This window comes from Mobula hypostoma, chromosome 1, assembly GCF_963921235.1.
Source record: "Mobula hypostoma chromosome 1, sMobHyp1.1, whole genome shotgun sequence".
Classification (NCBI taxonomy): domain Eukaryota; kingdom Metazoa; phylum Chordata; class Chondrichthyes; order Myliobatiformes; family Myliobatidae; genus Mobula; species Mobula hypostoma.
In genome coordinates this window covers 189261623-189277714 of record NC_086097.1, presented here as the reverse complement: position 1 = coordinate 189277714, position 16092 = coordinate 189261623, and the positions used below count along the sequence as shown (strand labels likewise).

Sequence of the window (16092 nt, the reverse complement as noted above, 5' to 3'; positions counted from 1 at the left end):
AATTCACACAAAATGCTGGAGGAACTCAACAGGTCAGACAGCATCTATTGAGAGAACTAAACAGTTGTCATTTTGGGCCAAGACCCTACATCAAGAACATCTGGAAGGGAATGAGGAAGAAGTAGAGTAAGGAGAGAGAAGGGAAGGAGTGAGTATAAGCTGGCCTGGCAGATGATAGCTGGATCCAGGTTACGAGAAAGGTAGGTGGGTAAGGAATGGGGATGAAGTGAGAAGCTGGTGGAAAAGGTAAAGGGCTGAAGAAGAACAAATGTAATAGGAGATTGGACCAGGTGAGAATGAAAAGGAGGAGGGGGACCAGAGGGAGGTGATGGGAGGAGATGAGAAGAAGTAAGAGGGGAGCCAGAATGAGGAATAGAAAGAAAAAGGAGAATGAGGTGTTAAGGGTACCTCCTTTGGTTCAGTTCTTTCACATGCTTTTGATCTCTTAAACCACTTTTAGTTCCCTGGCCCTGATTGCCTAATTTTCACTATGGATGCCCTGTAAACTTAAATTCGCCTGACTAATAACCACAGCATAAACAGTTCTTTACTGTATCCTTTTCACCAGTTTATTTGTTCAAACTCAGCCGCCGAGAAGTTCAGAGCCACACACAACAAAGGGACAGAGTTCCTCTCCCTCTGGAGGCTTGTGTCGAATCTCTAACATGCAGAAACGTTACAATTTATAGAACTAGTGAGACAAAGAGCACTTAGTTAAACTGGTATTCCCACCAAGTCTGTTGGAGCAAAACTTAATTACTTAGATAAAAAAAAATCCACTAAATCAAGGTTTTAATTACAAATGGATGTATTGTCCAGCCCTTATCAGTTATTCCCTTTGCTAGGCCCTTACTTAATTACAGACAGATGTTCATTCCTCTCCTTATCAGTGAGTCCTCCCCTTCCCTAAACAAAGAGGGAACTTAGTTCAATTCATGCAAAACCATAAGTCAGGAGGTGTGCGATCCATGAGAACCCAACCCCCTCAACAGTCTTCAGGAGACTTCTGTGAGTCGTTAATCTAAATAAACTGCAGGTAGATTCCTCAGTGAAGGACAAACAGAAATTTGTACACTATCCAGAACAGAGCACACATAAGTTGGCACTTAATTTTAACCCGTTATTTACAAGAGTCCAAGAATCATTTCTTACATCACCAATACCTTTAAAACTTCATCAGTCCACTCCCTGTACTCTTCTATCCCCCATCAGCAACGCCTTAAAACCTTCTCACATCTTTCTAGACACCAGAAAGATTGATGAAGCCAAGTCAGTGAATGTTATCTGTATGGACTTAAGCAAGGCTTTTGACAAGGTCCCGCATGGGAAGTTGGCCAAGAAGGTTCAGTTACTTGGCATTCAACATGCGGTAGAAAATTGGATTAGACATTGGCTTTGTAGGGAGTGGTAGTAGGTGGTTCTGTCTCTGACTGGAGGCCTGTGGCACTGGGATCAGTGCTGGGCCTATTGTTGTTTGTCATCTAAATCAAAGATCAGGATGATAATCTGTTAAATGGATCAGCAAATTTGCAGATTACACCAAGATTGGGGGTGTGGAATACTCTCAAAACTTGAGCAGGATCTGGACCAGCTGGAAAAATGGGCTGAGAAATGGCAGATGGAATTTAACGCAGTACCTTTGGAGGACAAACCAGGGTAGGTTTTATAGTGAACAGTAGGGCACCAAGAAGAGTGTTAGAACAGAAGGATCTGGAAATATAGATCCATAATTCCTTGAAAATGGTATCACAGGTAGATAGGATCGTAAAGAAAGCTTAGGACACATTGGCCTTTATAAATCAAAATGCTGAGTACAGGAGTTGGATTGTTATGTTGAGGTTGTATAAGACATTGTGTGCAGTTTTGGTCACCTACCTACAGGAAGAATGTAAATAAGATTGAAAGAGTACAGATAAAATTTACAAGGATGTTGCCAGGACTTGAGAACCTGAGTTATAGGGAAAGCTTGAATAGGTTAGGGCTTCATTCCCTAACATGAATAAGAATGAGGAGAGATTTTATAGAGGTAAACAAAATTATGAGGGGCAAAGATAAATGTAAGCAGGCTTTTTCTACTTTGGTTTGGTGAGACTAGAACTAAAAAATGGGTTAAGGATGAAAGGTGAAATGTTTAAGGGAACATGAGGAGAGTGTGGAATAAGCAGCTCGTGTAAGTGGTGGATCCGGGTTCAATTTCAACATTTAAGAGAAATTTGGATTAGGTACATGAATAGGAAGGGTATGGAGGTCTATTGTCTGGGTGTAAATTGATGGGACTAGGCAGATTAATAATTTAGTATAGACCAAAAGGCCCGTTTCCGTGCTGTAGTGCTCTACGACTCTATAAATGTACTGACTCTGAGTTATCTTAACTATACTTACTTCACACCCTGTTGCTTGTAAAAATGCCATTCCCTTTTCTCAGTTCCTGTCTACCACTGCATCTGTTCTCAGGATGAAGTTTTCCATTCCAGAACATCGGAGATGTCCTCCTCCCTCAAAAAAGAGTTTCCCTTCCATTTCAGACATTCACCCTCACCCCATCTTTGTCACCACCTAAAAGGAAGAGTTCGTCTTGTCCTTACGTACCACCCACGAGACTCCACATCCAGCACATCATTCTCTGCACCCTCCACCATCTTTAATGGGGCCTACCAGTTTTGTGTGTGTTACACAAGTTAGTCAAGATGTCTTTGTGTTTCCTCCCTACCTTGTAAGTTATTAAATAACCCTGACTGTGAATTTCACCTCTATAGTGTTATTTTACTCTCCACATTCTCAACAACTGTCCCCTAGATTCTACAATTCACATCCATGCACTAGGAGCAATTACACTGATCAATTAACCTACCAACCCAGATACCTTTGCAATGTGGGAAGAAACTTGGACACCCAAAGGAAATTAATGCAATCACAGGGAGGATATAAACTCCATACAAACAGCACCCAGAGTCAGGATTGAACCCTGGTCTCTACAATGCAAGCAGCAGCTCTGCTCTCCACGCTACCATGTCAGACTTGATTTATTAGCAAATACTGGAGGTAAACATGAGGCCATGACCTCTACCCAAGTATTACTAAGGTAATATAATTCTAACCTGCATCTGGTAAACTTTTTTTCGGATACTGTTGATGTTTTAACTTTTATCAGATATGTCATCATCACGACCAAAACAGAAGCAGCTTCAAACAATTTTTTTTTAAAATTCAAGAGCACTGCAGTGCTGCTTTGGTAGTATTTAACATCTTGCAAAAACTATCCTCAACAGCCAGTTAAATCATAGTACTATAACAAACTTTGTCCGTTCGGCCCATCAAGTCTGCTCATGGTTGATTTTTTTTAGCTCCATTATTTCACCTTCTCTCCATAACTATTAACCCCCTTACCAGTCAAGAACCTATTAAATTATGTCTTAAAGACACAAGGACTTGGCTTCCACAGTCCACAATTCCAGATTCATCACACTGACTAAAGAAATTCCTCTTCAGTTGTCTGAAGTAGTTGTACTTTATCTCATTATTCTACAATAAATAACAAGTCAATATAAAAACTTCAACTTGAAAAATAATAATAGGATCATAAATCTTTAAATTTTTCTCATTTTATTCATAAACATCTTATAATGTGTCAAAAGCTAGAAAATACAAAAATTTGCTGTTGATGTCAATTATTAAATACTGAAAAAAAAATTAATATATTAATCTACATTAATTCAAAGATTAACAGAAATCAGCCTTATTCACATGTTTCTTGAATATGTGAAATGCTTGGATTTACTTACCATTTGCAGGATGTGGGCCTCAGCAACAAGGTCTGAATGTATCAACCAGCAGTACTTGGTTGTAGACCTTGAACCTTTGCAGTACATTTGGTGTATCAAGCATGGTGCTATTGGTTAAATAGTTCCAGAATTTGGACTGATGCTTTAAAAAACAAAGTTGGTATTTTCCGTCAGTCTGAACAAAATTTTGTATGTCAAATTAGCAATGCCTTGGAATTGATAATTTCTGACAATTGTAAAAAAAAAAATGAAGGATAGAACGGGTGCCAGTAAATGGTTCTCTCATCCAGTCCAAATAATGGGTCTCAACCCAAAATAATAACTGTCCACCTCCCTCCACGGATGCTTCATAATCTGATGAGTTCCTCCAGCAGCTTGTTTTTATTTAACTAAAGTAACAATTTGCATTTCTGGAAATATTAAAGTTACTCATACATCATAAATGTTAAAGTATATATTTATATTCAATGGCCACTTTATTAGGTACACCTGCTCATTAAGCAAATATCTAATTGGCCAATCGTGTGGCAGCAACTCATGTAGACAGTCGTAAAGTTGCCACTATGTGTATGATCTTTAACAGTTATTGATAATTCCAGCAGTACCAACAAACCACAAAGACCTCTGACAGCTTCTTTCAAAACTACTTGCAATCACCCCAAAAAAATTCTTGAAGCTACGTACATCCAGCAGTTAGTATTTGCTCTACAAATGTGGGGATATTGTCAAATTGGAAAAGAAATTCACAGTCATAATAAACCCCTCCTTTGAGTTATCTCATTCAAGAAATATGGGGAAAAATTCTCTTCACACTGCCATTTCCAAACAAAAATTCCTTTTGCTTCTGATTGTGTCTATTGCTGCTGATGGACTGCACTTTCTTTAAATGGTCTTTGTTGTTCAAACTTTGAGATTGACTAAAGGAATTTACTAAACACATTCAGCCTAATGTCTTATTAATATAAAATAGGTGCTGAAAACAAGAGGACTGCAGCATGACTGACACTATAGAAACAAGTACATTTATTGCTCAAAAATACCATTCCAAATTTACCCTATTTTCTCCAACACAATACAAAAATATACAACATGCAGCATTTATCAAATGTAATCTTCTGAACTGATTGTCTAAATACATACTTCTGTCAAAAGCAAATTATCAAATCTTGAAATTGAACTTGTTGAAGGCAAATGCATTTGGTTCATTTCCTCTGGTACAGCTGATTAGATTCTCCAGTTGATTTGTATACCAAAGAAAACTAACTGTAGATGCTTGAAATTTAAAACATTAAAATCCTTTTGTACTCGTGTGTGCTGTACACTACTTAGGTTAACGTCCACTGAAAGCAATTTTTGAATTTCATAACTGTGAAAACAACTGAGTTGTAGCTTCCACGTTCAGCAGCTCAGCCGTAGGAGGTCTTGAAATCTGCAGCAAGAACAAAAATTAGAGTAGTTTTCAATGTTCAACTTTGTATGTAGAACTTTGTTACAATCCCGATTTGTTTGCAGTTTAAAACTTTAAAAGATCAATTCAAGTTGATCTTCACAGGGTAGATACAATATTCCCTTCTGTTGCTTTGTCTACCAAACATGTATGAAGTGAATAGATAAATATATGGAACATCAAAGCCCAAAGTGCCTGTAATTAAACAACCTCAATATCAGAGGCCCAACAGTCTCAAGAAGCATGTCAAGGAAGATTTTTGCTCTCCAGTGAACCCTTCAGGAATATCATGGTAGGCTATTTAACATATTGAGTCTGTTCCAACACAAAGTAAGATCATGGTCAAATATATTAGAGAGAGCAGCCGGTACCCACTGAACTTTATCCTAGCAATAAGTCAATGTTTTCAGAAGATATGGAAAGTAAAGAAGCCACTAATAGTGTGTATTTGTACACTTCTAAAGCACAAGTTGATATGGTACTTTACCAGAATTGTAGGTGTATAAGAAGTAGAAATGAAAATTTCAAATAAATGTATTTTGCTTACTGTGCAGGGATTAAAACTTCATCATATCAGGAAAGAGTTAAACTATTAAAAATATTAGCAAAGAAGATCAGAAAAGCATGTTAAAATGACCTATGACCTCATCTAGACTCTAAACTAAGAGTTTTTTTTTAAATTGCCAAGCCATTTACAAATTATTACCTGCAGTGGTTTCTTTGCAGTTGTGTCTTTGGATAAGTTCTTGATCTCTTTTTGTACTTCAGCAAATGCTTTATTGACTTTAGAAACTTTTTCACTATTCATAATGTTGATCTGTTCAGAAAAGATGAGCATTTTAAATTCTGTTTAGACAGTGCAGCATTAATATTACAATACTAGCATTTTCACAAGGAGATGCATGTACTAAATTCAGAAAATATAACTGTGGAGATACTCAGGTGTGAACAATGCTGATTATTAAAAAACAAGGCAGTTAACTCCCCTGTTAATTGAAACACCAACTTTAAAAAAATCCTTAGGAGCATTATATCTAGCTAAAGCTGCCAAGATTCCTGAAATGCCTGAGAAACTCCAGCTGGCAATGTGGGAGATGAGTATTCTTTTCAGTTCTGTACATCTCCAATGACAAGAACTGAAGTCAGGTATAATACATCACTACAGTTTCATATGACCATACCTTCAAAGTTAAGCTGGAACAAACTTCTAATTACCCCACAAAGCTTGCCTATTGTACCTCATTTGCCCTTTGAAATTTTGGTTTTAATATCTTGTGGGTTCCACATCTTCTTTGTAATGGCAGCTAATTACTAACATAGCTCTGGCTTTAAAGGCAAGTTTTGACATATAGCCTGGAAAAAAACAATGCTGTCTTTGATTTCGGTACCAATCTCAGCCAACATGTAGCCTACACAACGGTGTGTTCATTATGGATTTATAGAATTTCACAGCAGATACCAACTATTGCATTTTAAATATTGTTACAATGACAGTGCTCAGTTTTTCAAAGATAGGCACTAATCATCTGTACACTGTTTGCTCCAATTAACGGTGTCAATTACAAGGATGTTGCTCGGACCAGAGGACCTGAGTTATAGGGAAAGGTTGAATATAGGTTAGGACTTTACTTCCGAGAGTGTAGAATGATATAGAATATAGATTGGGTAAATGATAGCAGCCTTTTTCCACTGAGGTTGGTTTCCATGAGAGGTCATAGGTTAAAGGTGAAATGCTTAAAGGGAACATGAGGGGGAACTTCTTCACTTAGTGTGAAATGAGCTGGTGGATGTGGGTTTGATTTCAACACTTAAGAGTGGTTTATATAAGTACATGAATGGGACGGGATTGGAGTGCTGGTCGGTGGGACTAGGCAGAATAATTGTTCACCATGGACTAGATTGTCTGATGGGCCTGTTTCTGTGCTACAGTGCTCTATAACTCTATGGAAACTGGTTACAATGCTAAGAAATCGCAGGGGTAAAAGGACCCTGATGGCAGTTATTTATAGGCCTCTAAACAGCTGTAGTGATGTGGACTACAAATTACAACAGGAAATAGAAAAGGCTTGTCAGAAGGGCAGTATTATGATAATTGTGGGGGATTTTAACATGCGAGTGGATTGGGAAAATCACGCTGGCACTAGATCTCAAGAGAGAGAATTTGTAGAATGTCTGCAAGATGGCTTTTTAGAACAGCTTGTTGCTGAGCCCACTAGGGGATCGGCTGTACTGGATTGGGTATTGTGTAATGAACCAGGGGTGATTAGAGAGATTGAGGTGAAGGAACACTTAGCAGGCAGTGATCATAACATGATTGAGTTCACTGTGAAATTTGAAAAAGAGAAGCCAAAATCTGATGTGTCAGTATTTCAGTGGAGTAAAGGAAATTATAGTGGCATGAGAGAGGAACTGGCCAAAGTTGACTGGAAAGGGACACTGGCGGGAAGGACGGCAGAGCAGCAGTGGCTGGAGTTTATGCGAGAAGTGAGGAAGGTGCAAGACAGGTATATTCCAAAAAAGAAGAAATTTTCAAATGGAAAAAGGATGCAACTGTGGCTGACAAGAGAAGTCAAAGCCAAAGTTAAAGCAAAGAAGAGGACATACAAGGAAGCAAAAATTAGTGGGAAGACAGAGGATTGGAAAGTTTTTGAAAGCTTACAAAAGGAAACTAAGAAGGTCATTAAGAGGGAGAAGATTAACTATGAAAGGAAGTTAGCAAATAATATCAAAGAGGATACTAAAAGCTTTTTCAAGTATATAAAGAGTAAAAGACAGGTGAGAGTAGATATAGGACCAATAGAAAATGATGCTGGAGAAATTGTAATGGGAGATAAGGAAATGGCAGAGGAATTGAACGAGTATTTTGTTATCAGTCTTCACCGAGGAAGACATCAGCAGTATACCGGACACTCAAGGGTGGCAGGGAAGAGAAGTGTGCGCAGTCACAATTACGAATTACGACAGAGAAAGTACTCAGGAAGCTGAATTAGTCTAAAGGTAGATAAATCTCCCGGACCAGATGGAAGTAGCTGTGGAGATTGCGGAGGCATTAGCAATGATCTTTCAAAAGTCAATAGATTCTGGCATGGTTCCGGAGGATTGGAAGATTGCAAATGTCACTCCGCTATTTAAGAAGGGGGCAAGGAAGCAAAATTATAGATCTGTTAGCTTGACGTCGGTGGTTAGGAAGTTGTTGGAGTCGATTGTCAAGGATGAGGTTACAGAGTACCTGGAGGCATATGACAAGATAGGCAGAACTCAGCATGGATTCCTTAAAGGAAAATCTTGCCTGACAAACCTATTACAATTTTTTGAGGAAATTACAAGTAGGCTAGACAAGGGAGATGCAGTGGATGTTGTATATTTGGATTTTCAGAAGGCCTTTGATAAGGTGCTACACATGAGTCTACTTAACAAGATAAGAGCCCATGGAATTACGGGAAAGCTACGTACGTGGATAGAGCGTTGGCTGATTGGCAGGAAACAGAGAGTGGGAATAAAGGGTATTCTGGCTGGCTGCTGGTTACCAGTGGTGTTCCACAGGGGTCCGTGTTGGGGCCGCTTCTTTTAACATTGTACATCAATGATTTGGATTATGGAATAGATGGCTTTGTGGCTAAGTTTGATGACAATACGAAGATAGGTGGAGGGGCCGGTAGTGCTGAGGAAACGGAGAGTCTGCAGAGAGACTTGAATAGATTGGAAGAATGGGCAGAGAAGTGGCAAATGAAGTACAATGTTGGAAAGTGTATGGTTATGCACTTTGGCAGAAGAAATAAACGGGCAGACTATTATTTAAATGGGGAGAGAATTCAAAGTTCTGAGATACAACGGGACTTGGGAGTCCTCGTACAGGATACCCTGAAGGTTAACCTCCAGGTTGAGTCGGTGGTCAAGAAGGCGAATGCAATGTTAGCATTCATTTCTAGAGGAATAGAGTATAGGAGCAGGGATGTGATGTTGAGGCTCTATAAGGCGCTGGTGAGACCTCACTTGGAGTACTGTGGGCAGTTTTAGTCTCCTTATTTTAGAAAGGATGTGCTGACGTTGGAGAGGCTACAGAGAAGATTCACTAGAATGATTCCGGGAATGAGGGTTAACATATGAGGAACGTTTGTCCGCTCTTGGACTGTATTCCTTGGAGTTTAGAAGAATGAGGGGAGACCTCATAGAAACATTTCAAATATTGAAAGGCATGGACAGAGTGGATGTAGCAAAGTTGTTTCCCATGATGGGGGAGTCTAGTATGAGAGGGCATGACTTAAGGATTGAAAGGCGCCCATTCAGAACAGAAATGCAAAGAAATTTTTTTAGTCAGAGGGTGGTGAATCTATGGGATTTGTTGCCACGGGCGGCAGTGGAGGCCAAGTCATTGGGTGTATTTAGGGCAGAGATTGATAGGTATCTGAGTAGCCAGGCATCGCATCAAAGGTTATGGTGAGAAGGCGGGGGAGTGGGACTAAATGGGAGAATGGATCAGCTCATGATAAAATGGCGGAGCAGACTCGATGGGCCAAATGGCCGACTTCTGCTCCTTTGTTTTATGGTTTTAAGTAAACAGAGTAACTGTATAGACTGCAGTAAATGCCAGATGACTAAACCCTCCAAAATTAGATCAAACCAACTTGGCAAGTCCAGAGATATTTATCCGATCAGTATAGATAGTACTCAAACACGAGCAAGAAATTAACTACAGATGTCAACCTACTGAAAGAAAATCTCCTTAAAAATTCTAAAATTCCAAAAACTTCCCAGGTTATGAAGTTTAGTTTGTATTTTAGTATCTAGCATGCTTACTCTACGTCAAATATCAACACTTTACAATCTAAAACTATCTGCTATACCAAAAAAATTCCTAGAGTAAATCATTCAATAATACAATCAAAGAAAAATGTATTCAAAAACTAGACAGATGATCTCCTCTTCCTGATATAGATCAGTACCTGCTAAAGAATTACTCATGAAGTGGTCCAATCACAAACAAGAGAAAATTTGCAGATGCTAGAAATCCGAGCAACATACACAAGATGCTGGAGGAACTCAGCAGGCCAGGCAGCATCTATGGAAAAGAGTAGTCGATGTTTTGGGCCAATTCCCTTTATCAGGACTCATGAAATGGATTCATCAAAATAATTAACATAAGATATATTGAAAATACATCCTGCTATTCTTTCACATGCAGTGAAAGATATTTCTTAATATCTTAATAAGGCAGTAACTGAAACAACCCCACTTATTGTTCCATTCCTTACCATCAACTCTTCAACACTTTGATTAAAAATAAGTGTTACTTATCATTGGCAAATTTCATCTAGGCTCACTTAGAGCACTTACAAAATGACAAACTAAGTAGTCAGCCAAAACTAAATAGAAACATGGAAACTGCTTGCTACAACTGTAATTTCTTAATGGACTAGCCAGCCAGCCAGCCACCAGAATAATACCACAAACCACAATCTTCAAAATTGCAGAAAAGGCTGAGAAACACAGAACTCATTCAATTTGTGAGGTTCAGCTGTACTAAATACACCACACTGCCATTCCTGATATTCTCTCTTATAATCAAGTACTAAACTTTTTAAACCAGTGTTATATTGGAAGGAATGGTTCACAATCAGCCATGTAAATAATAAAGATGAAAAATGGAAACACAAGGAATTCTGCAGATGCTGGAAATTCAAGCAACACACATCAAAGTTGCTGGTGAACACAGCAGGCCAGGCAGCATCTCTAGGAAGAGGTACAGTCGACGTTTCGGGTTTTATTTGTCACCTATATATTGAAACACAGTGAAATGTGTTGTTTGTGTCAGATCAAATTAGCGAGGATTGTGTTGAGCAGCCCACAAATGTTACCATATTTCCAGCACCAACTACTACTACTACATTGACTCAGGCCTAGGGGGCCGGCGTCGGGCACACCCACAACTCACTAACCCTAACGTCTTTGGACTGTGGGAGGAAACTGGAGCACCTGGAGGAAAGCCACACAGCCTCAGGGAAAATGTGAAAATTCCTTTCAGATTGCATCAGAAATCGATCTCCAATCTTACAGCAAGCACTGTAAAGCAGCGGTCCCCAACCACCAGCCGCGGACCGGTACCAAGCTGCAAAGCATGCGCTACCAGGCCGCAAGGGAACGATATCAGTCAGCTGCATCTTTCCTCATTCCCTGTCACGCACTGTTGAACTTGAACATAGGGTTGCCAACTGTCCCGTATTTGCTGGGACATCCCGAATATTGGGCTAAATTGGTTTGTCCCGTATTTCCCACGCTAAGGTAGAGCGTTCCTATGAAACCTTTCATGCCAAAATGGCGTGAAATGAAGAAGCAATTACCATTCATTTATATGGGAGAAATTTTTGAGCGTTCCCAGACCCAAAAAATAACCTAACAAATCATACCAAATAACACATAAAACTGAAAATAAATAACACTAACATAAAACAGGAATGATATGATAAATACACAGCCTATATAAAGAAGAAATAACGTATGTACAGTATAGTTGGGAAGATGACAGCAAAACCGATTTGTGGGGAGAAAAATCGGCACGAACGCACATGTGCACACAAGTGCCTGCACAAGGCTTCATGGTCATGGTAGTCTTTCCTGAGGTAAAGTGTCCCGGGAATTGACATCAAAGTTGCTGGTGAACGCAGCAGGCCAGGCAGCATCTCTAGGAAGAGGTACAGTCGACGTTTCAGGGAAACGTCGACTGTACCTCTTCCTAAAGATGCTGCCTGGCCTGCTGCATTCACCAGCAGCTTTGATGTGTGTTGCTTAAATTTCCAGCATCTGCAGAATTCCTCAAGTTTCCGGGATTTGACTGCTACTTTTGTCCGTTATTTGGGAGTGAGAAAGTTGGCAACCCTAACTGTAAAAGACATGTTGAGGTGAGTTTATCCCTACTTGAACACCCCCCCCCCCCAAGTCGGCAGTCCACAGTGCAAAAAAGGTTGGGGACCCCTGCTGTAAAGCAGTGCACTAACCCCTAAGAGTAAAAAATGACAAAACTGAAATGCAAGAAAAGTAATGCCCTCTCTCTAAAACTTAAATAGGCTCATTGCTCAGAGTAAACCATGCAAGAGTGAGACTTAAATTGGCCACATGAACATAAAAGATATGAAAAGGTCATTTGCCCCTCAAGCCTGTTCCACCATTCAACTGGAAATGTCTGATATTCTACTCTAAGCACTATTTTCATGCACTGCTCGCACTCCTCCTTAAATTCAGAAATCTTTCAATCTTTGCAGTCCTTCAGAATTGAGAATTCCAAAGATTCATCAACCTTTGGTTGGAGAGATTTCTCATTTCATCCTAAATGGGGTACTTTTTATTTTAACCCTGTGACCTCTATTTCTACACTCAACCAGGGGAAATATCCTCTGTGCAACAAACCTGTCAAGCCCCCTCATGATTAATTGCATCTTAATGAGATTGCTTTTCATCCTTCTGAACTCCAGAGCAGTGGTCCCCAACCACCGGGCCGCAAAGCATATGCTACCGGGCCGCAAGGAAACGATACGAGTCAGCTGCACCTTTCCTCATTCCCTGTCATGCACTGTTGAACTTGAACACCCTCCGGTCAGCCGGTCCGCAAGAATATCGTCAATATTAAACCGGTCCGCGGTGCAAAAAAGGTTGGGGACCCCTGCTGTAGAGAACACAAGGCTACTTATACATAGAACTGCTAATCCAGGAACCAGTATGGTAAATCTTCATGGTACTCACACTTATAGCGGGTATACCTTTAAGTAAGGAGAACAAAATTGTACATAATACTCCAGATGTGATCTTAACAAGGCCCTACTTAAATGCAGTAAGACATCTTTACTTAGATTCAAACCTTAGATTACCAATATACTATCTGCCTTTCTAAACGCATACTACAACTGCTTGTTAGCTTTCAAAGGCCTTTGTATAAGGACAGGCAGGTCTTTTGAACATCAGTGCTTATCATCTTTCACAATTTAAAAACAGAGCATCCCTTCATTTCTATCAGAATTGACAACTTCACATTTTTCCACTAAGTACTTCATCTTCCACGTTGTTGTCCATTCAATTCCTGTGATATATCCTCTGGAAACTTCCTTGTATCCCCACAACATTGCACCTTCCAATTTAGTTTTATATTATCAAACTTGAGAAATAGTACAATTGGTCAGACCTCTCAGCCAAATTTTTGATATAGGTCATGAACAACTGTGACCCAGGTATTAAGCTAAATAAGATTGATTCATTCCTGCTCTGTTTCCTGTTTGTTAACCAGCCTACTGAAGATCCAAATGCACTACATTCATTGGTTCCCTCTTATTTACTCTGGCTACTATGACAGCATCTCCACCATGAAGGACAAGGTTTGCCAAATCACTGCCATCTGCAGGTTTCCACCAAGTTACATGCCATACTGATTTGGAAATATAATTGACAATCTTGCTTCTTGGTCTAAATAGTGGGACCACATGGCAATGTAGGTAAACCTGCATCAGAAAGACTGCATTAATTTCAAGGTGGCAACTCATCTGAACTTTCTTGAGGGAATTTAGGTATGGGCAATAAATATTTCTTATTGACAATGCCCATACCCAAAACAAAAATTAAAGAATGAAATACATCTTCAATGATTTCTAATAGTTTGGTCAAAATTTACTGAATCAAATTAATTCTGGCATTAAACAATTAATTAAACATATACCTTTTTTTAAAAAGGTACCTTACCGTCACAACTTTTATTATGGATTCCAGCATTTTCACAGTAATTAATAGATTAGTCAAAGCTTTGCAGATGAATAAAATTGGTTAGGCTACATGCAGGCAAGTAAGATTAGTATAAACATTCAACATCAGAGAATCAAAGGGCCTATTTCTGTGTTCTACAACTCTTATGAATGCTAGGCTGACTGGTCTGTATCAGCACTCCCCTCTCCTTTATTCTTGCTTTAAACACTAGCAAAAAAGTAATAGCCAGGTATCCTCCAACTCATGCCTTGTAACCCGAAGATAAATCAATGCAGATCCTACTCCTGCTTTATTCTCTGTGACTTTGGTCTTTTCTGCTATTTTAAAACAAGCTAAAAGAATAGTAACTTACCTTCTGACCTTACACTTCAGCCCCTGAGGCTCAACTATTTCCAAAAACCAGCTTTACCAATGTTCACGTCAAAATGCACAAGGTCATCCATGCAGAGCACTGTCAGTTTTTTTTCCCTACCGCTTATGCTACCTGATCAGCAGAATATTTCCAGCATTCTTTAATTTTAGTTCTCCAACTTTATTCTCTACACCTCTCCAGCTTTCTGCAACTTAAACATGTGTTTTCTCACTTTTCCTTTTCTGATGAAAGCCCACTGACCTGAAATGTAAACTTTTTCACTTTCCAGAAGTGTTGCCAGATCTACTAAGTAAAGCCAACATTTTTCTTTCGCTTTGATATTCAAAGCACAATAGTTAGAAATTCAGTTATTTCTCCCTAGCCTATCTTAAGAGCCTTCAATCTAAGCAGTGGCAATTTATTTTTTTAATTTGCTAAAACCACATAAAACTAATTCTCCCCTCATCATCAGAATCAGGTTTAGTATCACTGGTGTATGCCATGAAATATGTTGTTTTGCAGCAGTACATTGCAATACATTATAATAAACTATTAATTACAATAAGATATAAAAGAATTAAGTAGTTCAAAGAAAAAACATAAAAAATAATAGGTAGTTTACTTGGGTTTATTATACATTCAGAAATCTGATGGCAGTGCTGAAGGTGATATTCCTAAAACATTGAGCATGTGTCTTCAAGCTCTTGCACCTCCTCGTTGATGATAGCAACCAGAAGAGAGCATGTTCTGGGTAAAAAAAGGTCCTTAATGACAGATACCACCTTCTTGAGGCATCGTCTTTTGAAGATGTGCTTGATGCTGGGGAGGCTAGTACCCATGATGGAGCTGGCTGAGTTTGCAATTTTCTGCAGCTTCTTCCAATCCTGTGCAGTGGCTCTTCCATGCCAGATGGTGATACAACCAGTTAGAATGTTCTCCATGGTACATCTCTAGAAATTTGAGTCTTTTATGTCATACCAAGTCTCCATAAACTCCTAATGAAATATACCTGTTGGCCTGCCTTCTTTGTAATTGTATCAATACGTTGAGCCCAGGATTGATCTTCAGAGATGTTGACACTCAGGGACTTGAAACTGTTCACTTTTTCCATTGCTTATTCCTTAACGTGGGCTGATGTGTAATCCCTTGACGACTTCTTCCTGAAGTCCATAATCAATTCATTGGTATTACTGATGTTGAGTGCAACACCTCTCCACTAGTTGATCGATCTTGCTCCTGTGCACCTCCTCGTCACCATCGGAGATTCTGCCACCAATAGTTGTGTCATCAGCAAATTTATAGATGGTATTCAGACTGTGCCTAGCCACACAGTCGTGAGTGGAGCAGCAGGCTAAGCACACATCATTGAGGTGCGCCAGTATTGATTGTCAGTGAGGAGATGTTTTTTCCAATCTGCATTGACTGTGGTCTCCCGTTGGGGAAGTCAAGGATCCAGTTGCAGATGGAGGTACAGATTTCCAGGTTTTGGATGTTGTTGATTAGTACAGAGGGAATGATAGTATTGAATGCGGAGCTGTAATGAATAAACAGCAGCCTGATGTAGTAACGCTATTGTCTAGGTGATCCAAGGTCGAATGGAGAGCCAGTGTGATTTCATCTGCTGTAGACCTATTGCAGCAATAGGCAAATTTATTTCCTATTCTTTAAATAAAATCTGTATTCTATTTGAAGTTCAAAATTTAAGGGATTCTTCCTATTTACTGAAATTCTAGAGATCCTTGCTGAACTGCTCTTAAAATGGAAAATTC

General features: G+C 39.3%; 2 protein-coding genes across 4 annotated transcripts in view; one reads left to right on the top strand and one right to left on the bottom strand.

Moving 5' to 3' along the window:
* The window catches only part of LOC134353642 (transcription factor E2F5-like), a 61857-nt gene that overhangs the window by 38549 nt on the left and 7216 nt on the right, over positions 1–16092 (top strand). The window lies entirely within an intron of this gene.
* LOC134353650 (ribosomal biogenesis factor-like) overlaps positions 3590–16092 on the bottom strand; it is a 19778-nt gene continuing 7275 nt past the window's right edge. The window contains exons 3-4 of one of the 2 annotated variants that reach the window (XM_063061831.1): positions 5936–6046; positions 3590–5211 (exon numbers count right to left, since the gene is read on the bottom strand). In XM_063061831.1, the coding sequence (XP_062917901.1) occupies positions 5143–5211; positions 5936–6046 (180 nt within the window). In that variant the 3' untranslated portion in view covers positions 3590–5142. The remainder of the gene's footprint in view (positions 5212–5935; positions 6047–16092) is intronic. The other variant, XM_063061822.1, reaches the window with a different exon arrangement.